We start from the raw sequence: 24,888 nt of genomic DNA on the forward strand, positions 1-24,888 counted from the left end.
CACTTATCCCGGCCCATCTTCCTCTAATTCGGCCCGGCTCGGACCCCGGTCTTCAGCTTCTTCAGCAAAACGAAAACGGAACAAATGAAGCATCCCGTGTTTTGCCACTATACAATGAGCGAGTATCTTGACCCATTGCTGAAAATAACAATACGAATTCCACTTTACCTGTTCATCTCCTTGGCCTGAGTTCTTAGGTAGCAGTGGGCTGATCTACCATGTTCCATTGCCTCACACTGGTCGTTTTGACCCGTCCGAGTCGGATGCCATATGCATGATTTCTGAAATTCTTCGCTGCCCTGCTTAATGAGATGCAGCATATCTCAGTCGCTCCCTTTACAGAATATGAATCCTCCCGTCTGAGCAGCCCCTGTTTCATTATTCCAACCGAGCTACCATACGGCACGGACGTTACATGGACCAATTGCACTACGTTGTCATGCTTCCGTCGGAGAAGTACCGCTACGATTCCATAAGGTTGTTAAAATTTCCCCGTATTTCAATATCAAAAATGCATGACATTGTGCTGGCTCAAGCGTCTATTTCTGATGAATCACCGGTGTCCTTGCCAAATTTGTTTGTTTGTATGGCTTCACATACGAGGATGTCAGGGTTTACACACCCCCGCTTGTTGCCTGCAATTTAGATATCCACTCGGAATCCCAGAGCTCTTCATTTGTGGCGCACAAACTCTGGGGACTTACTCCCGTCTTCCGCAACAGCTACATCCGTGAAACGGTGGAATTGAGTAACGGGATTGTTGGGTGTATGGCTAATAGGCCCACAAACAGGCGCTCAAAGTCCTATTGAAGCAGCCAGAATAGCTAAGCCTATTAATCCAGAGTTGTCACATCACCACGACTGAACCCCATCCTAAACGTTCGCAAGCCCAGATGATTTCCAATGGGCAGGGATCCGTATTCTACGCTATCAGGGATAACCCCCCATCAGCAATTATTTCTCCATTCCTCTGGGTTTGTGGTGATCCGAACCCGTTTCCATCTCTCTGCAAAGTGGATATGCGGCTCCGATGCACTATTCCCTTGATACCAAAATCTGGTCCCGAGCTTTTAGCCCCCTGGGTGTGATCTTTTGTTTTTCAACTGTTCTCAAACTTTTTGATTATTCAGGGGTGCATTGGATAATGAGTGCTTTCAAGATACCAAATCCCCGTATGGGGTTTCATGCATCTGTAACCCAATATCTGGTATGCTATCACATAGATGCCTGCATGGAAATCGCCCCCACCTCTTTGGACAGCACGGTGAAGCATTGAGATGAGTTCCCGATGAGGTGATAACGGAATGCAACAATAATATCTCCCGTTCTCATATAACAGATCCTCTAATAGCCGGCAATCATCAATGGTGAGAATTAGTATGAGCCCCCCAAGCATAAGAGCCCCAAATTCCGCCTCTTGGATTCGCTTGTCCGTCTGGAAACCCTTCCTCTCACGTTCTCACTGCCGAGAAGAGATATATCTAGTCATTCGTTGACATTGTCATACCCTTAAAGTTGTTTCGACTGCCAGGGAATCATGGCTCGATTCCCGCACATTATTGCTACGTTATGGCTGCTGGTGCAGCTTGTGGCTGCAATTTCCAGGCCGGAGTTGCAGCCTCTTCCTCGCTATCTATGGGACGGAACGTCAGAGCCACAGCTCTCGGAAAGAGCAGTCAATCAAGCTGCCGCTGAAGAAGCCATAAAGCCTGTTGACAAGGAGGAATTCTTTTGGGCTTCAACTGATAGTAGGTTTCTCTCTTTGAATTCTTTTTACTATGCTCTGCTAATTCATCGGTGAAGAACCGGGATCCAAGGCCGTAGTCGTCAGCATGGTGTCTTGGTCCAAGGCAACTGAGCGGATCATTTCTTTGGATAAGATTGACTTTCTAATTCGGTCAGCGAGCTGCAATTCCAAGGACATGTCTTTCAATTTTATTCACCCCTTTGTCTATTCTGCCATCAAGATTTATTGGGACTGGGTTAACTTCAACGATATGAATACTTTCGTTGTAATCCCTAACTCCAAGAAATGCGGAAAGGACAGAGAACAACAACCCTGGGTTGCACGCCGTGTTATATTTGACGACAAAAACCAAAGGGTTCGTCTGGAAGCTACTAAGAGCACATGGAAAAAGGTTATGCAAACCTATACCTTGGATTTTGGTGAAGTCATTCTTGGGTCGAAAGGTCTTGTCAAACGCGATATAATTCCAGATCTCGACGAGAAATTCAGGCTCGGTATTGGAGTGACGCTGCCAACCAGAATTTTTGGTTGGGAGGTCAACAAAGGGCCCCTTAAAGGTAACCTTACCGCCAACTGCAATGATTGCGGTACCCAAGGCGCTTTAGTCTTTGCTGGTCATGTTGAAGCAAGCCTCGGCTGGGGCGGCTTTGATATAGACAAGTTTGAAATTTCCGTCAAACCTGAGGGAGTTGCAGTAAACGTTGAGCTGGAGTTGCTGTTTGACGCTCATCTCGATTTCCGCCGTTTCGTCAAACCTTCTCAGGAAATAAATTTGGTTGAAATTCCTATCTCAGGATGGAACATACCTGGTATCTTTGAGTTTGGTCCACGAATTCAACTTAATGCGGGATATGAAATTAGCTATATCTCAGGAACGGCTTCCGCAACAGCTGGAATTAGTGCCCGTATTCCAGATAGCGCTATCGCAAAATTAGATCTTTTAGCTGAGGATTCTGTGGAGGTTTCTGGATGGGCTCCGGTGATTGAAACACAACCTCTTCGAGTACAAGCTCAAGTTGACGCGGAGGCATCGGTTTACACTGAGGTCGCATTATCAGTTAGCGTCACAGTTTTTGGTGAGATCCCATCGTTGCCATCTGAGACCAATCTGAACTGACAACAGCTGTAAAGATGACAACGGATTTGGAGTGGATCTTGCACTCAAAGTTCCGCAGGTGACAGCCAAATTGGGCGCAGGTTTCGGTAATTCCCCCCTTTTCACTGCGATAGGCCTGATTTTACTGATATGCGTCCAAGATACCGCTGGTTTCTGCCCCAACGAGGCGAATATCTTTGGAATCAAACTTGATGTTATGGTAGGTGTTGATCTAGATCTGGAAGGCTGGGAAGAAATCGATGGTCATAGGAAAACTCTCTTCGATGTGGACATCTATGAGAAACCAGATATTTTTATCTTCCCGCAAGTATGTCTCGGCTTCGATGATGTAGCCCCAGGGTATTGCCTCGGTGGGAAGAAGGAAGAGGACGACGAGGACGATGACGATGACCCGGGTCATTATGTCCGCGGACGCAGAGCACGGATTCCCCGGACACTGTCTCCTGCGCTATCTCCACGTCAAGATCCAGACACAGGAAGAGCGCCCATTCCGTTGAAGTGCGATAAGAAGAAGGCTCTCCAAATTCTAAAATATCCAAGTCCAATAGAACTAGCAAAGAATACCGCAGTACCGATTTTTGTACCAAACATTCCCTGCGGTGAAGCTTCAGAAGACTGCTGGCCAAATGCCAATATCAGTGTGATAACTGAACCTCTCGAACAACGGGCCATCGTGGACCAGACTGGTCTACTTGACCAGGAGAAATGGGCCTGTAAGTCGCAGCCGCCATGATCTCTTTTTTCAACATACTTGAAGAGTTGTGCCAGCTAACGTACTACAATACAGCTGAACATGTGTATGAGGCCAACTGGGTCCGGGATTACTTGGACTTTCTCCAAAAGAAATTAGCCGGCTCCGCGGACAAGCCTTGTCATCCTGCTATTTTGAGATTTTGGGATAAGCTGAATCCAACTTACCCGGCTCCAGGGGGCGCACCCGCGAAAGAATCATATGTGGAAGCATTGGCGCAACATTTAGGCACTGTGAACACTGCATACGAACCTCGCATGGCCATTATTCAGCAGAGATTGAACAATCTGAAATACCTGGTGAGCAAAAAACTTGACGGATTTTTCAACGTGGGGAAAATAATTCAAGGAACTGACTGACTTTCTTGTAGATGTTTGCGAAGAAAACCCTTATCGCAGGCCGCGACGGTGTGGAAGGTCGAAGAAAAGTAATCAACAGCCACGGCAGATTTGTATGTGAGCTAGCGCGCATTTCCGCAACGTGCAAATACTACGCGCATCCAGCTGCCCAAGAGGCTTTGAAAAAATCCATCCTAGGGATTGAAGAAGTGCTGTAAGTAACATTCCCCCGCACCCTATCCTCCTCCCGTTCATGTAAACGGTTTCATACTCACTCTTTAAATTAGGGGAATTGCGGACAAGGATGCGAAGATGAAGGAATCCGGTACCTCCTTCCAACAGGTCCATAAGGACTTTTATGATGAGTTCCACGATGCTGCTATTGAGTGGACTCGGAGCCAACTGCAGGATTACGCCAAGTTTTTGTTGCAATACCCTGACGAGGTGGATGAATTGCCACCTGGATTTAAGGAGGAGCTTGAGCGGATCCGGGACGATGGGGAATATCGAAAGGAACTGTGTCCTCACACTAAACGCACTGGTTGGTGATTTGCGTTTGTCAGGCTGGCTAGATGCCAGGCACATACATTCATTAGTAGGAAGAAACTACATATATATAAATATATTGCCCGTATGTGTGGAGTAAGTTAGGAAGCAATGCAAGCATACTTATCTCAATGCAATTATTTAAATATTAAGTATCTGGGTCGCACCAACTGTAGACCTGTAGACGTGCGAAATGTCAAAGAAACAGAAATAGACACAGAAACAAAAACCGAAACAAAAAAAAAATGAAAATTTAATACGGTGGAAGATTTGGTGAAGTTTCCGATAATTTTGAGGGCTGATAGCTCCTTAAAGGCAAACCAGGTGTATATTACTCGGAGGAAGTGTTTTAAATATTGCGTGGCGAGGTCTGAGAACGCAGAGGAAAAATCGTTTGGGGGATACGTGGAAGGGGGGAGGTTGTATGATGATTATATGCCTTGGAAGACCAGTGTCAGGGAATAGGTAGTAGTATGCCAAAACTCCATCAAGATTGGCTTGTTAAACGGTTGAATCCTTTGCCATTTGAAAAAGAGTGGGAGAGTGGGTGCTGTGGTGGTCAGCAGAATGATGTAAACGGTTGAACGAGACTGCAACAGGGCGGCTATAGTTGTAATACGGTCGTCGGAATAGGGGTACCTCACCGCCGGAGCAGTGAACTTCTGTGGGAAGCTGAGCTCAACTACAGATCCATATAATAGATTAGACCCTAAGGATTCTTAATTTTTGAAGGAGCTACCAGTTTCCCCAGGAGAACACCAGGGCGGCCCAGCAGGAACGCCAATACAGAGGAAATTAATTGTATAACAAATGGCCTCAACAATATGCTCTCCAACACATGTCGGTACACCATAACCAAAAGGCAATATCGGTACATACATAGATATATTTGTACAGTACAATAATAGATTAGCGAGTACAACACCCCGGTCTCACAACCTCAAGGGTAACAAAGGTCATGATCGTTTATCATTCCGGACCAAGTGGTCGGTCCGAATTACATATTCGTCCTCGTCCTCTTTCCCCTCATTCTCTGCTTCATCACCCTTGACTGTCATTATCGAGTCACAGACAACAGCATCTTTGGCATTCACCTTCCCTTTCCATCCGCGCGCAGCTACCCCATTCGAATTGGTTACATTATCATCACCAACGGGACTGCTCATAGCGTCCTCCTCAGACTCCGAGTATTGATCAGGGGAGGATGACAATATGGTGCCTTTCACCTTCGCACCGCTGATACTGGTTTTGCCCTTTCCCCGTGAGATCTTCCTATGTCCGTGCTTGGCTCGATGAGGCAACGTCGATGGAGCCGTAGTTTTGTTGTCGTTCGTAGTGTTTGTTGGTGCGATTGATAGAGTGTCTTCTGGAGATGTACCGGACTTAAGCCCATTGGCCGCTTCGCCAATTGTTAAAGGGGCGCGAGAGGGCGTTTCTGGGCTAGCCAATATGTTTGGCTTTGGTTTCTTTGCATCGTCAACCGATTCAAAGGTTCGGCGAACTCGTTCGAAATGTTCAAGTTCTTTAGCGCTGTTGTTAGGGTTATTGTAGTTAACGTCTCTGTACCAAAAATGGAGTTGGGGAAGGGGAAAAAGGGGGGTGGTGGTGGTGATGGGATGTGAAATACCTGACGCTAGCAACGAGTTCAGCCTTCGCCGAAATAAAGTCTCGTTCCGTTACCCATGACGGCTATATCTTAAGGTGTTGCCAAATGATCGAAGAAATAAGCCGTCGTGACTGGACCGCCGGGTAACGCTTTTTATTTTCTCATCCACAGCAGTAGCTTGGCGTGTGATGGCCTTAAGCATGGCATCCGAGCACAATGCGTACAGATCAGCACCTGTGTAAGTAAAAGGTAGTTGTTCAGCAATCCGCCGCAGCGAAAGGTCTGGATGTAGGTTGAATTTCCGTGTGAGGGCTTCTAAAATAGTAACTTGTTTCTCATGAGTATCCGACACACCGAGGTACAGCATTTTATCGAACCGACCAGGCCTGAGGAGTGCAGCATCCAGGAGATCGGGCCGATTAGTAGCGCCAATTACGAAAACGCCTCCGCCATTCTCGTCTCCAGCGCTCATCCCGTCCAGTTCGGCGAGGAGCTGGGAAACAATACGATCCATGACACCACCGCTGTCGCCTTGGTTTCCACGTTTCGGTGCGACTGAGTCCAGCTCATCAAAGAATACCACGCAAGGTCTCGCATCACGGGCGCGCTGGAAGACACGCCGAACGTTTGCTTCAGACTCTCCGATATACATATTAAGCAGTTCGGGACCCTTGACGGAGAAAAAGTTGAGGGAGAATTCGGTAGCGATAGCTTTGGCGAGAAGAGTCTTTCCGGTTCCAGGGGGTCCGTAAAACAAGATTCCGCTTCTCTTTTTCATTCCTTTTGCAAAAAGCTCTGGTCGTTCGAGCGGGAGTTGAATGGTCTCCATAACGGCATCCTTGACATTTGTAAGGCCTCCGACATCATCCCAGCTGACGTTAGGAATCTTTGGTGCACCAATCGCATCCGCAAAATTCTTTCTAGCGGCATCTACGGCGGCATCGAAGTCCTCTTTTGTCACACATCGAGATGCATCTCCTCCTGCAGTTTGGACGTCTCGCACAGTGACCTTTAAGCTTTCATCAAAGGTCGTAGCATTCTCTGCTAACTTCTGAAGACGAAGAGATTTAGCAGCGACTGCACGCTCAACAACATCGACTAGATCTCCCGCAACGAGAGCGGCGGTTTTTACTGCAACAGAGGCCAAATCAACGTCAGCCGAAATTTTGATTCCTTGGTCATGGATCACGTTGCGTAGGATACCCTCTCTTTCCTTTTCGTCTGGAGCCGTCATTTCAAATTCATGGGTGAAAAGACTTCGGATGCCCTCCGGAACTTTCTCAATGTCCGTGGTCGTGGCGATGATAACTCTGGCGTCTGCGACGATATCCTTCATTGCTGTAACCATTCTATCAGCTGTTAAGACATCGATATGCTGTATTAGCAAGGCAGTGCATTGTGCTCCGCATGTGAATGCACGATCCGCCCTAGCTTTGAGAAAAGCTTCCGTCTTCACATCCCCTCCATTGGCTCCCCCTTCGGCAAGAATATCGTAGGAATCGATTGCAAATGTATGAAGACCAACCTCGGCACAAGCACGATATGCAACCGTCGATTTCCCGATGGCCCGCTGAGTAGACGTAAGCAGGACAACGACAGGCTTCATGCCGAGCTGGATCGCCCTGGGGCTTGTCGATGTAGAAATGAGATCCAGAAGACGTTTCTGTACTGAAGGAGCGAATATTTTAGGCTTCGCTGAGAGGAAGAGATGTGGCTTTCCTGTCTCGTTGTTCGGTTTCGGCAGTGGCTTCACACCAAACCAATACTCCCATCCATTATGTAGTGTTCCAGGTACGGGACTTATCTCACTCCCTGCCTGCACCATTCTTGTTGAAGAAGTGTCAATGACCGCCACTCGGCCCCAACGTTCATCATCAGAACTGTTTTCTAACCCCTCTACATGGGCAGGGACAACTTGACTAACACGAAACCATGCAACCCCCACTTTTCTCAACACATTTTGTGACCTCGATTGAGTATCCGGAGACAGCCCAAGTTGAGCGGCCAAATCTTCGTCTTCACCAACATCAGGACTCTTGGTAGAAGAGTATATTGTTTTCCCTAACTCCTCATCAACGCTTATGCCAATGAGGTCGCCACTCTTAACTAATCGTTGTTTAGATTCAAAATAACGTTTTAATCCGGCAAATAGAGCGGGCTGGAGAGACCTATCCATAGAAAGGGGAGTAGAAATTTTCAGTAGTGTAACTTCCTTCGCAACAGGAGGCATCTTGAGTGAACTCGATTTCAGTTGTACCCCAGGTCTGGAGCTCGCTTGTTGAGACCCATGAACCGATATCGGGGAAAGCTTTAAGTACTTAGGATTTCCTAGATTGTTTAACAATATGGGCGGCACTAGCGCTGTAGGGGTAAACCGATGTGATGGCAGCTGCGATATGGTAGGTCTCCTGGTAGAGGAGGGATTCATCGAATATCGAGGTTTTGGAGATATCAACCCTGGAAGGCCATAAACCTTTACAGCTCTCCAGGTTATATCATCAACGGCATTATCCGTAAGCCCGCTTAGGCTATCAAACTTTAGAGAAGACAACATGTTGAGCTGAGGTTCCTCAGCAGCTTCGATTCTCACCCAGTCTCCTGAGAAGCAACCGATTTTGGCAAGGGTGTGAATATCCACATACACAAAGGAGTCTGAATCTTCAAACTCTCGTGGTTTAGGATGTAGGATCTCATTAGGTATTCTCGCCAACAGGCCTTCGGCTCGGAATGTCTTCCCAGCACTTCTTCCTGCGCGCGTAGTAGCATTCGTGAAGCTCGAGAGCATGGACCCTGGTGTATGAATATCGAACCTCTTGCCACCAGGGCGTGGGGTCATAGATGTCATTGCGGACATTGTTCCGGAAGGTTGCTGAAGGAGCTCCGGGGCCGTTAATGAGATCATATCATCCAAGGAGTCATCAGAAGCATCACTATAACTTTTGGCTGAAACTTCTGTATCGGATTCGTCAGGTGGTGATGCACTTTCCATACTTGTGCTGTTCGACTTCTCTTCCGCAGCTGAATAAAACTGCTCGTTCGAGGTATCATCACATTCGTCTTCGACCACCTCTTTTAATAACGTTTGGCCTGGAGATGGAAGAACCTTGGATATTCGAGATTGGTGACGAGATTTGGTTTCGACAAGCACAATTCGAGTAGTTGGTTTAACTAAGCCTTGAGACACCGGCTCACAGAAGGAAATTTTGGCCGGCGGGGGGGTAGCATGAGTGATAGGATGTGAAGGTAGCGGCAGAGGTAACAAGTCCCCCGCATGCAATACCCTCTGTGTGGAAATTGCCTCGCGTATAACCGCAATTAATCGCTCCTCCCTTCCAGCAGCAGTCTCTTTCCTCTCTTCGGAATGCTCTGTTTTGAATTTCTCTGAGCCCCGTCTCTTGGCCCAGAGGCCACTGCTCCCCTGTGCTCCGGGGCCGAAGCCCCCACCAAACTTATTTTGAATATCATCCACCGTACTGAGCAGATGGCGTTCAACCGTCACATACACAGTATCCAGATACAGCGGGACCACGGCTAGCACATGAATTTCGATTTCTCGTTGGCTCGATATCGAATTTCGAGTCGGGTCAAACATCTCGAACGCTTGAACAAATGACTGTATTGAGCCGCTAGATGCTGGGAAATTGACAGTCGAAGGAGATAGTGGCGAGGATTGCGATTTAGTGGCCGATTGGAGGCGCATAGGGATAATGGTCCACTGCACGTCGTCCACAAGGAGATTATGCGGCGACCATGGAGATATGGCAATATACCGCACTTCCTGTGATTCTGCTAGAGCTGCGGCACGTTAGTATAAGAAATCCATGCTACATTACGGGGGGATTTCGGGCGCAAAGCGCTTTGCTCCAAGTGTTTTGTGAAGCACGAGAAAACGTAGACACACACAACACACACACACACACACACACCTTGGGCACTCGACCCCGGAAACAAATCTACTGCTAAATCATCAGACAGGATTCCAACATCTCCTTGTATATGATGATCAAGCACTAGTCTGGCAGATACAGGGTTCCTGTTATTCACTCGTCGTCGTCGAGGATCCCTCCGCCGACGCTTGACGTGAGCAGTATCATGCGAAACGGACGCCATAGCATCGCTAGTATCGTCTCCCTCACATATGTTGAAAAGGATACCCGTAATTCAAAAAGGCGAACGCAGATGATCATAGTTGGTGCGACGAACACAGTTAGGCCCTACATGAAGGAGACGCAGAGCGTTGGTGTTTTCCGAACGACAGGATTGTGTCAGCGAACGTGATGGTGATCGAAAAAGCGAACCTCTTGCTCCCGATGCCGAGGTTCAGCATGACCGAAATATTGTGGCGGACGTAAAGCTTGCGAAAACAGAATTTTCTGCCACCCCCTGAAAAATAGTAGAACAACACCGCAAAAATAATCAAAATATCCACATATCTCTAGAATCATTCAAATATCATTCAATTCATTCAAATACACACCTTTATCATCAAATACGCATCTTTATCATCAAATCTGCCAATATGCCCCGCAACACCCACCGTTCTACTGCCTCGCAAGCTCGTAAAAGGACTCCAACTACCCTGCGCCTTCGTCTGTCCAAACCGCCTGTTCCGGATGTTCCGGATAATGACGAGAATCCAACTGATGATGAGAAGGAGGATAAGGAGGAGGAGGAGGAGGAGGAGGAGGAGGAGGAGGAGGAGGAGACACAGTCAGAAGATCCTCGATTTCTGCGAACACCTACCCCTGAGCCTGAGATCTCATTCAGCTGTATGAACGGGTGATTATCAATGGGATAAAGGAGCCTATAAAGATCAAGTTACGGAATGTCACAACAAATGATATGACTGTCAGCTTCTATCGTATCCAATATCTCCCTCAACTCCTTCTTCATCTAATATTGTGTCTCCAAGTGAGATAATCAATGTGATGGTGATGAAATATATGATGGAAGGAATGGGAGGCATGGGAGGACTGAATTCAAACTTGTCATCGAATTCAAACTTGCCATCAAATTCAAACTTGCCATCGAATCCGAACCTGCCATCGAATCCGAACCTGCCATCGAATCCGAACCTGCCATTGAATCCGAACCTGCCATCGAATCCGAACCTGCCTCCTATTCGAAGTAGTCCAATCCCTCAGTTTGGTGAACACGCGGATCTGTTTATTGATGAGTTCTTCAACTGGTTGATGACAGAGAGACCTCGAAGAGCAGAAGCTCTTTTAACTGCAAAGAGCATTATTCAGAATGAAGGATTTGAACTGGATCATATACGGACAATGACAAATGAGCAGGTGGTTTAGTTGAATATTGGAATGGGTATATTCTCGATAATAAGAAATGGGTTAAAGAGTTCTATCTGGCAGTCACAGTTGAAGGAGATTAAATTGTCTTTATCTGCTGTTTGTAATGATGACAGCAGACTTCATACTGCTTCTGCTTCTGAATTTGAAACTTAGATATTATATATCATCATAATTGAATTGTAATCTGAATCTTTTTAAATTTTACAATACTATCCTATATGAGCCGATCTGAAATATCCTCTTGCATCTTCTTCTCCCATGAAATTCTCAACTGCATGATGCAAGAAGGCTTCAAAATCTCCATCAAACTGATTCTCTAACTGACATCTGTATCTTCTAATCCATTCTTTCAACGCGTGAAATGACTCCTCTATAGGATTATAATCAGGAGAATATGGAGGTAAGAATAAAAGTCCAATGCCAGCTTCTCTGCAGAGATCTCGCAGTGCTTGTGAACGATGAGAAGAGCAATTATCCATCACTAAGTAGTGATAACCTCGTTGGCATTTGGGCAGTATCCGGACACGTACAAACTCATTGAACCTCTCTGTATTATAGGACCCCTGATATATATCATAATCAAGATATCCATCGACACTTATTGCAGGTAAGATTGACCATCTGCGAGATCGTTTACAGGGCCTTCTAATGCGACAAGGGAATCCTCTGCTTGACCATCCATATCGTCGATCTGCAGTACGTTCATTCGCAGCACTCTCATCTAAAAAGATAAGTTGATCAGGTTGATACTGAGTAACTTGAATACGCCATTCAGCTCGAAGTTCTTCGTTGCGTTGACTGGCCACAGGTTCAACCTATATCAAATAGAACTGACAGATTAGCAGGTTCTATAAGTGACAATTGCAATAATTAATCACCTTCTTCCATGTCAAATTCAGTTTCTTCAACAATCTAGATATCGATCGAGGGTGGATATCAACATCAAATTCATCCTTCACAAAGCAGACAGCCTCATCGCGATATGCAGTTGAATATGCCTCAAAAAAGTCCTCCAAACCTGACAAGATATCCGGTGTGATCTTTGGCTTTACACCCCATGTTGAACGAGGACTTCTAGCAGTTCCAAAGCAGCGAATATTTCGTTGGATTCGATATACAGTGGCCAGACTGCACTCAATGGTCCGCGCAATCTGAGCAGGCATATAACCATCATTTAGAAGGCGTACGATCTCATTGGTGGTAAATTCGCTGAGCTGGGGGGGCATATTGGCAGATTTGATGATAAAGGTGCGTATTTGAATGGATTGGATGATATTTGAATGATTTTAGACGTGGATATTTTGGTTATTTCTGCGGTGTTTTGCTACTATTTTTCAGGGGGTGGCAGAAAATTCTGTTTTCGCAAGCTTTACGTCCGCCACAATAGAACCCGCGATTAATTAATCCTCAAATCGACCAACATTGCCGGGTCTCGGAAATAATGGACAGGAAAAAATCAGATAATAACTCTCAAAATTGACAAACTATCCCAGCATGCCTACTCCGGCCTCTTGTTGCTTCTTCTACCCAGGTATGTTACCTACTTTTTTTTCTTTGCCCAATTTTTTCCTTTGTATTAAGAGGGTTATACGGCTATATTTGAGATACGAGTAACTAATGAGAACCTTCGCGAGGCGCCCAAAAGAGTCCTAGATAAGTGGTTAGATGATTGAACCTTGATTAAACCTTGATTGGAGATGAGATTAAACAATCAGGGATAGAGACTCAATCAGGTTATGACTCGATTAACTAGTTGGTTGATACCTATAATCTTGCTCATCCTCACAGGGCGACGACGCTACTATCCGGTGCCCAGTTAGGGTCATATTAGGGCACTGCCTCACCAGAAGATATTGTCTGCGTAGAATCGGATCCTGTATCTACGCAGCGGTAATGACCCGTCCAGATATTGCCTACGTCGTTAGCTAGCTAGCTACCTCCATGTCCAAACCCTTCTGCAGGCCATTCTACAGAAATCGGCCGCATTATCGCCGATCTACGAGCTATGAAGAATCTAGCTATCCAATGTAGCGCAGAACCAGAACTATCGCCATAGTAGCACTGCAAGTACGACGGTTGATGCGTGTTAAGGCCATTGCTATCACTCAACGGACTGTCTCCCAGTTTTCACGAGCGAGCTTACCGCGCTCATAACTGTCGGAAATGGATGATTTCCAAAATATTGCTACAAAGTTATTTAATATCAAGTTGAATTGTATTCTAATAATGATTTCTGATTATTGACACGAAAATATAGCAGTATTTATAAGAATGGAATGGTCATAAGCGAGATTAAAGTTCAGTTTTTGGATATGAATACCAATCCGAATATCATTCTCTCCAATTTGGATCTTGCGAAAAGTGGCAAAGACGTTCAGGTTTTGCAAATTGCTTGACATTTATAATTTGACTTGAGTTTCTCATAATTGATACAGTTACTATTTTTGGTCTTCATAAATATAACAAGATTAACCACACACGTCATCGGAACAGCTACCTGATGGATACATTTTCACAGGCATAAGCTGCTCAAACCAGCCCAATCTCGCAAAATAATCAACGTATGCTGGGAACTTGCGGACGCGATGGCCTTCAGTAGGATACAGTGCGCAGGCTGACTCCACCCCCTTTTCCACCAATGCCCGGTGATACATCATAGCTTGTGTGGGCGGAGCGCAAGGATCATCTTTTCCTGCAATTTGTAGCACAGGCGTCCGGTACCTCCCCGCAAACATCAGCGGGCTCCTCTTTTGATACTCCCCGCCCACGCAGTACGGATCAGCGTCGAGCAATATGCGGTCACATCTCGGAATGTTTAAAGTGCCATGTAGGGACACCCAATCTGAAATAGGTGCGACAGCGACTCCTGCTGCGAACAAATCTGTTTGTGTCACTATCCAGTTCGTCATGAATCCCCCGTAACTCCCGCCTGTTACGCCAATCCGCGACCTGGCTGCCAACCCGGTCCCGACTAGATGCTCGATCCCGCTCAACAGGTCTTGGCAGTCCACTCCGCCCATGTTGCCGTATATCTGGCGGACGAAATCTTGCCCACGCCCTGTCGAACCACGGGGATTTGGGCGGAATAGGGCGTACCCATTTGCTGTGAGGAAAGCGCTAATATCAATGTCCGGCCATTCATTCTTGAAACAGGAGATAGGTCCGCCGTGACAATGCATGATTAGTGGATAGGGGGCTCTACCTAACGACGGGAGGCGGAGAAACCCTTGGATTTCTACCTCATCTGTGGCTCGCCAAGTCAATGGTCTGCCTTCGCCGGATTACTGTTTCCGTTCGATTGTTTTCCCGAGACATTTGCGGGTATTGCATCCAGCTTCCTGTAATGATGGCAAAACTGCCGCTAGCTATAGGCGCCGCGCCGTAGCTTGCTGATTCTGACGTCCACAGCTCAGTAGTTGACTTTGTAACCACGTCGACTTCCCCAACGACTGTATTAAGTCTTAACCTTTCAATCCGGTGTAGAAAAGTCTAGATTCGTCCAGCCAAGATATATTGGTGACATCCACGCCCTCCACGTCCAATTGCCATGCTTCGGAACTGTCAACATCCACGATCATCACAATTCCTACAACCTTTCCTCGGGTATTGCTTAAAGCCTGGGTAAAAGCAGCGTATTTTCCAGACTTTGACGAAACGACGCCTCCCGCTTGGCATGGTGACGGCGGAATATATATAATACGTTCAGTCCCTCGAAACAAGTCGAGCACAGAGACACGGCAGGAATACCACGCTGATTCACTAAAGCCATCTGACACAACAGCAACAACATGGCTCGGTCCGCACCATCCAGCTTCCCACACGCTAGCTTGGGGAAACCGGATAGCATGAAGGTTCTGTTCTTTCACACTGTCATACACCACCAGCGAACGCAAAGTTCCATCACAGCTGTCTGCCTGAATCTCTGGTGTCCAGGAAGGGATATCTTCGTCACTCCCTCTGGGACCAGCGATCCCAAGGAGCAACTTTGCACTGTCTGAATGCCATCTTGCATACTCGACAGAGACGGTTTCGATATCAGATACCTCAGCCAGTTCTCCAAAATTTTGTCCGCGAAGCAAATAACATCGATATCCACCCTTTCCCCCCCGGTTAGACAGGAACGAAATTTGTGTCCCATCGGGGGAGAATTGGGGTTGTATATTTTGGTAAGGCGCGGGCTGTGAGTCCTCGCCGACTATGCGCAACACAGCCCCGGCAGTCGCCTCTATCAAGCAGATGCGGGACTCGGGCTGACCTTCCAGTTTGCGCCATGTTTTGCCGACAAAGGCGACCAGTTTCCCATCCGGTGATGAAACCGGGTCTGATGCCAGGGTGATTTTCCCAAAGCCCGGCTCAATGAGGTTTTTGAAGTAGGCCCCTGTTTTCTGTTTTCTGGAACAGGGTGCTCTGGGTAATTTTCCTGTCTGTTAAACTGCTTCCCACCTTTTTAGGCAGGGGGGCCCAGATGATTGTCGACCGTGTGCATGATTCCCAATGTAACTGACTAGTTATCTGAAACCCTAAGATAGTAACAATGGTGCAGCTAAACGGCAAATGGGTAGCAACAAGCAAGCTTGATGCATCAATTTGAAGTTGAAGTTTCGCTCTGCTCTCTTGCCTGAGTATAATCCAGGACTGTAAAAAATTCGGGTCCCTGTTGGTCAATAATATGCATTGGTTAAGGACAGATGCCCCAGTTGAGGTTAGATCCCATAGTTCAACCGCACAATGCATTTGTAAAAGAATCAATCCATAATGTGGGGTCGCACATCTGCAAGTATTTATAAGATTTTAGCCTTTAGTTAACTAGATCTGAACGAACTAGTTCGCTTAGGCTCTGATCTTTTTCAACAATCAGAGAATTTGCAGCACTTTTTATACTATGCGTTCACTGCCAATATTCTGTCTCTACTATATATACGGACATATCTTTGCTCTCACTATGGACGGGCCGTGTGCATATGAGCTGCAAGACGGACCTCTTTCGAATCTATCAATCATTGAGCCCCGTTTCCTTGATGATCTCACCAACTGTATTGCTAAGAATAACCTGGCCTCATAAGACCTTCAAGTCCTTGGGTGCCGGTTAGCTCTATAGAGAAGTTCATCCAAGTTTTCATCCAGGGAACCGTAATGCTGGATTCGTTAGATGTCAAGACCTTGCACGACCACTGCAATGACATCGTTTCCACATGCTGCCTCGCATAGTCATCGCAGGCTGTGCGAGTTGCCGATGTCTTCTCGAAGAAATTCTCGATATCTCGCTCGACGGAATACTCCATATCACTGGCGGCCACAATGGATATAGATTACAGAGTTAGGTCATTGATAGACGAAGCATTGTGTTCTAGAGGGACAACGGAAGGTCATAATAAATCAGCAGATTGATACCGCCTCCACCTAAGCGCCCATTGGGCAGAACTTCGGGAGCCAGCGAAGTTTTAAGTTTCAGTTTCCGAATGTGCTCCAGGGTCAAAACATTCCAAGCTTCGACTGAACGCATTGCCTCAGTCGGGACAGCTAGGGTGAGGTTAGAGCATGGAAATGCATAGTGTGTTTGAATCAATAGCGCGTTGCTGCCTGGAGATATGGCCTTGATGGGGGTTTCTCGATGAACAGGATATTTACCACACTCGTCTGAACGATCCATGCGCGCAACTTGGACGAAATTCCTCTACTGGTTTCAAACACCCAACTCAACTTCATCCCCTTTTCATCCATTCCATTCCATTAGTTACAGTTATGAGATGTGGGCAGTGACCTAAACATGGTGTTAATGTCATAAAACCCCGCACATCTATCTGCCAGCGGGGTTGAACCAGTTCATCAATCAGACACTCAAACACCAGCATATCGGCCCAGCTGGGAATACAAAGTGTGCTTGCACGTTCAGCAATCTGTGGAGGAGATTCTACGGCTATATTGCCTCAGACAGTGTTCGGTATGAAGTGTTCCTCCCCCTCTATCCGTCGATGGATGTTTGTTTCATTGCTAGTTTCGTATGGGGGGGCTCGAAAACTTTAATGCATAGAGAATAAGGAGGTTACGGCTCAATACACACGACATATGCTTACTACCATCTCAAATATAAAAACAAATACCTGTTCTGAGATTCAAGTATCGAACTGCAATACAAAAGTCAGTGTAGAAATCATCTTCCCATGTTGTATCTACTTGAACTTCTCGAACACCTGTCAAATAAATCATCTGGGCAGCCATTGTTAACTCCTTGCTTATTTGTTTTCTATTTTTTTACAGATTCCGTTGTTACTCATGGCAACATTCGTGTTGAGAGCGGGGATGTCAAACGGGCTGGGTCAATGATATTTTTTCACGGCTGGTATGTATGGGTAACAGCCCAGGAGTGGGCTGCAACAGTGCTCCATTTCGTTGGGTCTCGATCTCGTCGTCCAATATCTAGCTCTCGACCCTGCATACTGGTTGAAATCGAGGGGATGTGGTTCGATTGCTTGTTCACCGCATTTATTTATGTCCAACACCACCTCTGTGAGCCGCTCGATTTGCTGTTTTGTTGGTCGCGAGGTAAGTATGGAGGGGAAGGAGCTGCATATCTGACGGTGGATGCATTTTCCCCGTACTCCAATAATCATTGCAAACCCTGTTATTGTTTTTGTTCCTGGTGAGTGTCAGAGAGTCGTGGGTTCTGGGAATGGGATGCGGCTGAAAAAGTCTTATCTGCAGAACTGCTGCAGGGAGGTGTTGTCGTTGATGACAACAACAACAACAACAACAACAATCCGAGCCGTTCTTTCGATTCTCGTTGGCCAGTCATGATTTTGTTTCTTGGTTTTGTTCCTGTTCCATCTGCATGGAGTAATGCGGTAAAGCCGATGCGGGTGAGTGACCCATTGCCCCTGGCGATTTTCAGGGTAACTTGTTCCAAAATCTTCTGAACAGCGATATCCAGGGAGTGCGCTTCGTTCGTCCCTGTGGATCTGAAAAAAATCATGATAGAGGGGAGCTCATTCAGCAGCCTGATAAGAATATTGCGCGGTGGCCCGTTCACCCGGCATGGTTCCAAGATTTATTGTTTTTATGATGTTATCTTCCCCCGGCTGTGAAAGATGAACAGACTCTGGGGCTCCCCGGAAAAAAAAAAAAAAAAAAGACTAAACCGATCAATGCAGCAGCCTGCCTAACAGGATTTTCCGCGGGCAACGAGGTCAATTGCAGACAGATGTAACCATAATGGCTTCGGACCTCTTAATTCGTGCACAAGGGGGATTTTCGTTTCATTCCCTATCATACCCATACCTGTTACTCTCCATTCATCCATCCATTCTTATTTGAACCAGCTTGACGAAAGTTTTCGGCAGGCCGCGTTCGATGTTGCAGACTGCTTTGGCCAATAGAAGTGCGGAAGTGCAGGTTTACATTCCTCCCTTCTTGCTTTGCTTTTGTTCATGCTACTGCTGTTGATGGCTTGCTTGATGAAACATCCGCTGCAGGAGTTTTTGCATCCATGTCAACGTCGCCAACCACGTCCCCCACTCGTGACTGGCTTTTCGTTTCGGACCTAAGGTTGGATGCTCACACTGATGTTGCTGAGAATACAATAGTTGCAACATATTGCTTTGAGGCCAAACCGTTTTCTGACCCGATCATGTGCGCAAGGCACTCAATTGTGGTCGGATGCGCTTTTAGGATTCACCCCTGTATCTTGACGGGTCAGACGAGAAAGAATCGGAGCGCAAGAATTAAATGAAAAGTTCACTTGTCGAGTGCAGAGATGCAGTCGCTCTGTTATTTTGTCGTTTCACCTTTGGTGGCGAAAAACAGTCACAGTGACTGACCCTAAGCTGTTCATCGGCCCCTTGGCATTTTGAGCCGCAAAACTTTAATTGAAACCGCAGCCTGAGGCTCTGGGGCCTCTGGGAGAGACACCTGCTTCTTCCTACGCGGGCCGTTCTCTGTTGACTGCCTTACCCGCCGAACTGCTCCCGCGTGTTGGTTTATTATTCTTCTTGCTTACTGGCATAGTAACGTAAGAAACGATGCACGGGACATCTTCCAGTCTTCCCTCATAGCGGGATGACGAAGGCTCGATTACGCATCTTACGGATGCCAAGGAGCATGGTCAAATCTCCGGCTGATTTGACAAGCTTCCACTTCGGGAAGCCAACGGACAATAATCGAGCATACTAGGCTTATCCAGGTCAAGTGCGCAGGACAGAAATAGCCAGACAAGACCCAGGAGCACCGGAAAAAGCTGGAGGGCCAACGTGTGGGGGTTTTTCTGGGGGGTTCTGGGGGTTGGTCATCTGCGGTATTGTATGTAAACAACTAGCGGCAAACAGTTTGCGTCACCGAGATTTCTATGCGGGCGGGCGAGGAGAACGCACCAAATTGAGGCCCAAAACAGCGGTTGAAAATGAGTGGGCCGGGGGGTTATGGATCGTATGCAGGCGGTATTTGGGTCTCGTTGTATTTTTTTTTTTTTTTGTGACTTTCCTCTTTGGAGCAAGCAGCTGTGGCTGTGGGACCTGGAGCGCCTCTGAGACCAGAGAAGCGGATGGAAGCTGAGCGAGGGCTCGACGAAACGATAAGTTACTGATAGTCCATAGAGATAGAGGACTGACTCGACTGAACTGCACAGATTACATCTTTGGGAATCCTGCTACCTAATTTGCGGGGTCCTTTTATGTTTGATACTCTGATTCTCTGATTTAGCTTCATTGGCGTAGTCTGTAGACACGTACGGAGTAGGCAGATTCATATTCTTATCGTCTATCATCCAAGCGGACAAAAGCGCAATAAACAAGAGACTCGTTGACTCTTCTCACGCTTCTCAAGAGCAACTGTGCACTGTACAGTACAATACACTCCCGCTGACAAAAAAGCATCGGAGCTCCCCTCCCTCACCTAACTCCGACCCCCGAAGCAGTCTAGCGCCGACCCCGTGGGTCCAGTATCACCTTTCGGCCGCAGCACCCAGCCAATCAGCGGGGGCCCTGGCTCGCCTATCAGGCAGACACGATGCTTCGCCTTGGTACGCGGCTGCTCAGCAGGCTCGTGTTGGCGATGGCCGCATCCCTCTGCCAGACACCCTCTGCCAGACCCTCTGTCCGGCGCTCCCCCGTGCACTTTCTTAACCCCCTTCATCTCCATCTCTCGCTCTCGTCTTCATTCCAGTCTCAGTGCTGCGATCCTCAGTCATCCATTTGTACCCTCAACAGCCCGCGAGTCACTCGCCAGGCGTCTCCGGCTCGTTTCGTCATCCAGCGCTTGTTTGTTTTTTGGCTTCCATTCTCGTTACCGTTTTCTGCTTTTTGACTCGAGACGTTTTCGAGCATCCTTTTTGTTTATATTTGGCTCTGTCTTTCATACAGTTCTTCTCAATCAATCTGGATTCATCTCATCCTTTGGGTATTTCTCCAGTGGATGGTCTGTCCAGGGGATTATCGGTGTGATCTGAGAGACATTGAATCTAGTTTTTTCTTGTATTCTACCCATATACTGCCAATCATCTGGGCGTCCATTCTGAATTGAGGGTCAGTATAGTGGAAGTCAATTGAATTGGCCACCTGGCGTGTTTTATATATCAGTTGCTGCGCTGTGAACAAGCCCGCTAAGATGTCGTGGTGGTGACTCCCTCCAGACCCTTCGTCCCGCAGATCCCGGTTCCTGATTCTGAATAGTGGCCTTAATTCACTTTTGCTTTCCAGGTGAGTCATACCAATCTATGTCCTCCCCTTGATGAAAAGGTGGGGAAGGGTCAAGAGAGAGGTTGGTTGTGTTGTGGCTCTTGTGCTAACTCGCTCTTTTCTCCTACAAAAAGCCAGGGACTCCCCCCTCCCACCTCGTCGCAAGTATGTCCGCACCCCAGGTTCATTCACGCCGTCGACCTCTTCAGCATAAGAACCTCCCCCATCTTTCGATTACTTCTTCGTCCTCTACTTCAGATCAGTCGTCATCCGACTCAACATGTCGCTTAACGCCCCATAGCATGAAGTTGAAGAAAGGTGCCACCTTCCACTCTCCAACGACCCCGCCGTCTGAGGACTCTGATCCAATCTTCAACATCCACTCGCTGCTTCGACGCTCTCCTACCTGTCCCAAGGCTCTGGAGGATGTCATTGCGGCCGGTGTAGGACGAAGGGCCGTGTTCTTAGACAAGTTCGAGCGTAGCCCTTATGGTCTCGGAAGCGACCTTTCTGCTCCTCGGTTGGACAACACTCTCTGTGATAACGACTCGCCTGTTCCGCGTGGAATGCCGGAGGCCCGAATGACTAACACTGACCCTATGAACGACGTAGACTCAATACAGAAAGATAAAGCTTTCAAACCTGTCCGCGATCAGGATCGGCGCCGTCGTCTTTCCTGTGATAGTGGTATCGGTTCGTCCATCAGCGGTGCTAGCATGTCTTCCTCTGTCGATACACGCGAACAAGGTATGTGCGCTGTTTCATCCGCATCAATAATGTCCAAACCACTTTTTCTAACCCTCGCTCGACTATAGTTCGCAAAGCTACTCATTCCTTCCAAGAGGAGGGTAAAATTGTCTCAACCCAATCTGCCATTACTAGATCTATTTCATCTACCACTGCCTTAGCTCAAATCCCCAGCTTTAGCGTTACTGCTCGCAAGCACATCGATCGCTTTATTCTCGTTCCTATTCTTCGTGAAAAACGTCTCTCCCCATTCCATCCCTTAATCCGTAGCGTACCCCAGCGGATTGAGAGCAAAGAGATCGCCTGTCTTCGAGATCTTGAAAAGACCATTCTTTTCCTAGCCCCGGTGAGTCAGATTCGCAACCCTCATAATGTACCGGACGTTGCTTATACCATCAATCTTCATTTAAAGCGGTACACCCAATCCAAAGCAGTCTACCTTGGATTCTGTGAATTTACCATCCAGTGCCTTCATACTACGGTTGGGTACTTGAATGACCGCGATCAACGACGGCCATCCGATCGTCCGTATACCAACGGCTATTTCCTTGATCTCGTCGAACAGATGCGACAGTACGCTGCTCTGGTCGGTGCTACTCGAGAAAGGCAGGGCCCTCGCCCCCGCTCGAGAATAGCAGAGAATAACATGGAATATTCATCGTATGTGTACTCTCTAGGTCATACCACTTCTACTGTTTACATAGGCTCACGGAATTCGCTTCTCAGTGATGAGGAAGTCACCCTTGAAGGCGGCTTGGGTGCAACCGGACGCCCCGCTGAATTAGTCCGACGAAAGAAGGATAAGCAAGCTATCTCCCTTCGTACTGGAAACCCGTACGATGAAAAGGCATCGCCTGCTGTCCCAATCATGAAACGCTCCCTGAGCATGGAATCATGCGATGACGGCGTTGCTCGTTCGATGGCTCGACGAAAGAAAAATGCCCCCCCTCTTGACATTAACCAGAAATGCAAAGACTGCGATAAAGTGTTCAAGAGACCCTGCGATCTTACGTATGTTCCCTTCCCTCGTTTAAGTCGGGCTATTTTTGTTCTTTCATTCCTTGTAGCTTCTCACTGACATGTATAACAGTAAACATGAGAAAACTCATTCGAGGCCATGGAAATGTGCAGAGAAGTCATGCAAATATTTCGAAATCGGCTGGCCAACTGAGAAAGAGAGAGACCGTCATGTGAATGACAAGCACTCCAAATCCCCGCCCTTGTTCAAATGCCACTTTTCTCCTTGTACCTACCAGTCCAAGCGCCAGAGCAATTGCAAGCAGCATATGGAAAAAGCACACGGGTGGGTGTATATTCGATCCAAGAACAACGGCAAAAGCGGCAGCCGAGTGTCGGGATCAACGTCAGGCCAGCCCACTCCTCGGACCCCTAATATCCAAACTCCCAATTCAGGAGTTATGGATTTACCAACTCCTCAGAGCCATCCGGGCCGGTCCCCTTATGCACCCAATGTCTCGCCTTACGATCAGAGCTTGCAGTATACCGGCCCTTCTGGCGGTTACCCACTAGATGACATGATGGATCCACACAATCATGACTTCCAACTGTTCCCGGATTCAACCACAAACAACAACCTTTTTGATGACTTCGATATCAACAACCCATTTGCACCACAATTGGACTTCAGCGCCTTCCAGGCCAGTTTGGAAGCTGGTGATCCAAATGAATATGTCCCAAGCCTGGACATGCACATTCCCTCCGTGCCCTCCAGCGCAACCACACCTGATGGAACCGGGCCTATGGGACCTGGTACCCTGACGGACGAATCGCCCTTCGAACCCACACATCCAACCCCAAATTTCAACGTCGACTTCGACAATCTTGACAATGAGTACACAGTCATGAACATGCAGTTACTCACGCCCGCGCAATCCGTCGAGGTGCACGGATTGCGCTCCTTTTCGCGGAATCCATCTCCAACATGCCCGGAGCCGCAACAGAAGACCAACGTCAACCATAACTTCTCTCCTGCCGGCCAGGGTAATTTGATGCTCTATTCGCCCAACTCCCAGGAGCGGGAACGAGATTTGGATTTGGATTTGGATATCGATATGGATGAAGGGTTTCACGATGGTTTTGACAATTATCATAATCACAACAGCCATATTGGCATGGGCAAGCCGAATGGTGATTTTACACTCTTTGAAAGTCCATCTACTACGTCAATTGACGGTATTAGCAAGCATGCAAATTTCGACCACAGCCTGGGGTCGCAGCAGAATGTTCACAATTTCCCGGCACTTGACAGTTTCGCCAATGGCGATGGCGGACACTTCGCGGATTCTGATGCAGCAAGAGGGTGGCCTGCTGATCAGATTGATCCGATGGATTTGCATAGGGATGTTGATGAGTATATTATGGGTGGTTTCTAAATGGTAGTTGTAGTGTTTGGGTTTTAGATTTCGGCGAGCTTCGAAGGCAAATGGATGAAGAGCGGACAGAGCAGGCTTTTTTATTCTATTTTATTTTTTCTTCTCAAATTTATCATCTTAGTTGAAGTGTTTTATTCTCTCCATTCCATCTGAATTCACTACTGCCGGCTTTCCGATCCTCTTGCAATTAATACAACGCGCCTCACAACACCCCCCCTTTTCCCCTCTCACTCTTCTCTCCCTTTCCTTTTTTTTTTTTTTTTAACTTTTTTTTCTTTCCCCTTTTGCATTCATAATTGTAATTGTTTTCTGTTTTTCCTTAATTATATTTATCCCTTCCCTAGTTTGTGATCCCTCTCATCTGAATGTATGCGATGCCCCCGTACCTCACCTCTCCAAGAAGCTCCCCTCTCAAATTCACGGCATTTTGTTCGGATATTTATTTATGTGTTGTAAAAAGATTTGATTGTTGTTCAAACACACTCCATCATGTATTGTTTTGTCCTGCCATAGGAAGTTTCCGATCGAATATACAGCGTTGCCCCTCCCTACCCTTCCCTCTCTCTCCCGTCAGGTGAGTTCATTGGTTTAACTGGTGAGATGTGAAAAGAAAAAAGGGGGAAATGGATCAATACATATATATAGATATATATATATCTACTGGTAGAG

The 24,888-nt window shown here is 47.1% G+C and overlaps 7 protein-coding genes across 7 annotated transcripts; 3 read left to right on the forward strand and 4 right to left on the reverse strand.

Annotated features, from left to right (window-relative positions):
- Positions 1 to 1,537: 1,537 nt before the first annotated feature.
- Positions 1,538 to 4,502, forward strand: HCAG_00233 (predicted protein; the record flags this gene model as incomplete). The annotated part of the gene is made up of 6 exons (XM_001543137.1): positions 1,538 to 1,748; positions 1,804 to 2,823; positions 2,879 to 3,577; positions 3,652 to 3,914; positions 3,986 to 4,167; positions 4,241 to 4,502. 6 exons carry the CDS (start codon positions 1,538 to 1,540, stop codon positions 4,500 to 4,502), a joined length of 2,637 nt encoding a protein of 878 aa, XP_001543187.1.
- Positions 4,503 to 5,455: 953 nt separating this feature from the next.
- On the reverse strand, positions 5,456 to 10,215 carry HCAG_00234 (peroxisomal biogenesis factor 6; the record flags this gene model as incomplete). The annotated part of the gene is made up of 3 exons (XM_001543138.1): positions 5,456 to 6,029; positions 6,330 to 9,900; positions 10,032 to 10,215. The coding sequence occupies 3 exons, from the start codon at positions 10,213 to 10,215 to the stop codon at positions 5,456 to 5,458; spliced, it is 4,329 nt and encodes a 1,442-aa protein (XP_001543188.1).
- A 409-nt stretch (positions 10,216 to 10,624) lies between these two features.
- On the forward strand, positions 10,625 to 11,236 carry HCAG_00235 (predicted protein; the record flags this gene model as incomplete). Its single annotated transcript, XM_001543139.1, has 2 exons — positions 10,625 to 10,874; positions 11,022 to 11,236. 2 exons carry the CDS (start codon positions 10,625 to 10,627, stop codon positions 11,234 to 11,236), a joined length of 465 nt encoding a protein of 154 aa, XP_001543189.1.
- A 776-nt stretch (positions 11,237 to 12,012) lies between these two features.
- HCAG_00236 (predicted protein) lies at positions 12,013 to 12,640 on the reverse strand (the record flags this gene model as incomplete). The annotated part of the gene is made up of 2 exons (XM_001543140.1): positions 12,013 to 12,135; positions 12,293 to 12,640. 2 exons carry the CDS (start codon positions 12,638 to 12,640, stop codon positions 12,013 to 12,015), a joined length of 471 nt encoding a protein of 156 aa, XP_001543190.1.
- A 519-nt stretch (positions 12,641 to 13,159) lies between these two features.
- Positions 13,160 to 14,593, reverse strand: HCAG_00237 (predicted protein; the record flags this gene model as incomplete). The annotated part of the gene is made up of 3 exons (XM_001543141.1): positions 13,160 to 13,294; positions 13,558 to 13,599; positions 13,895 to 14,593. The coding sequence occupies 3 exons, from the start codon at positions 14,591 to 14,593 to the stop codon at positions 13,160 to 13,162; spliced, it is 876 nt and encodes a 291-aa protein (XP_001543191.1).
- A 282-nt stretch (positions 14,594 to 14,875) lies between these two features.
- On the reverse strand, positions 14,876 to 17,633 carry HCAG_00238 (predicted protein; the record flags this gene model as incomplete). Its single annotated transcript, XM_001543142.1, has 6 exons — positions 14,876 to 15,806; positions 15,916 to 16,049; positions 16,443 to 16,479; positions 16,596 to 16,690; positions 17,153 to 17,175; positions 17,516 to 17,633. 6 exons carry the CDS (start codon positions 17,631 to 17,633, stop codon positions 14,876 to 14,878), a joined length of 1,338 nt encoding a protein of 445 aa, XP_001543192.1.
- Positions 17,634 to 21,246: 3,613 nt separating this feature from the next.
- On the forward strand, positions 21,247 to 24,219 carry HCAG_00239 (hypothetical protein; the record flags this gene model as incomplete). The annotated part of the gene is made up of 4 exons (XM_001543143.1): positions 21,247 to 21,826; positions 21,895 to 22,486; positions 22,553 to 22,837; positions 22,917 to 24,219. The coding sequence occupies 4 exons, from the start codon at positions 21,247 to 21,249 to the stop codon at positions 24,217 to 24,219; spliced, it is 2,760 nt and encodes a 919-aa protein (XP_001543193.1).
- Between the last annotated feature and the right edge of the window lie 669 nt (positions 24,220 to 24,888).

Source organism: Histoplasma capsulatum, genomic scaffold, assembly GCF_000149585.1.
Source record: "Histoplasma capsulatum NAm1 scaffold_1 genomic scaffold, whole genome shotgun sequence".
Taxonomy (NCBI): Eukaryota; Fungi; Ascomycota; class Eurotiomycetes; order Onygenales; family Ajellomycetaceae; genus Histoplasma; species Histoplasma mississippiense.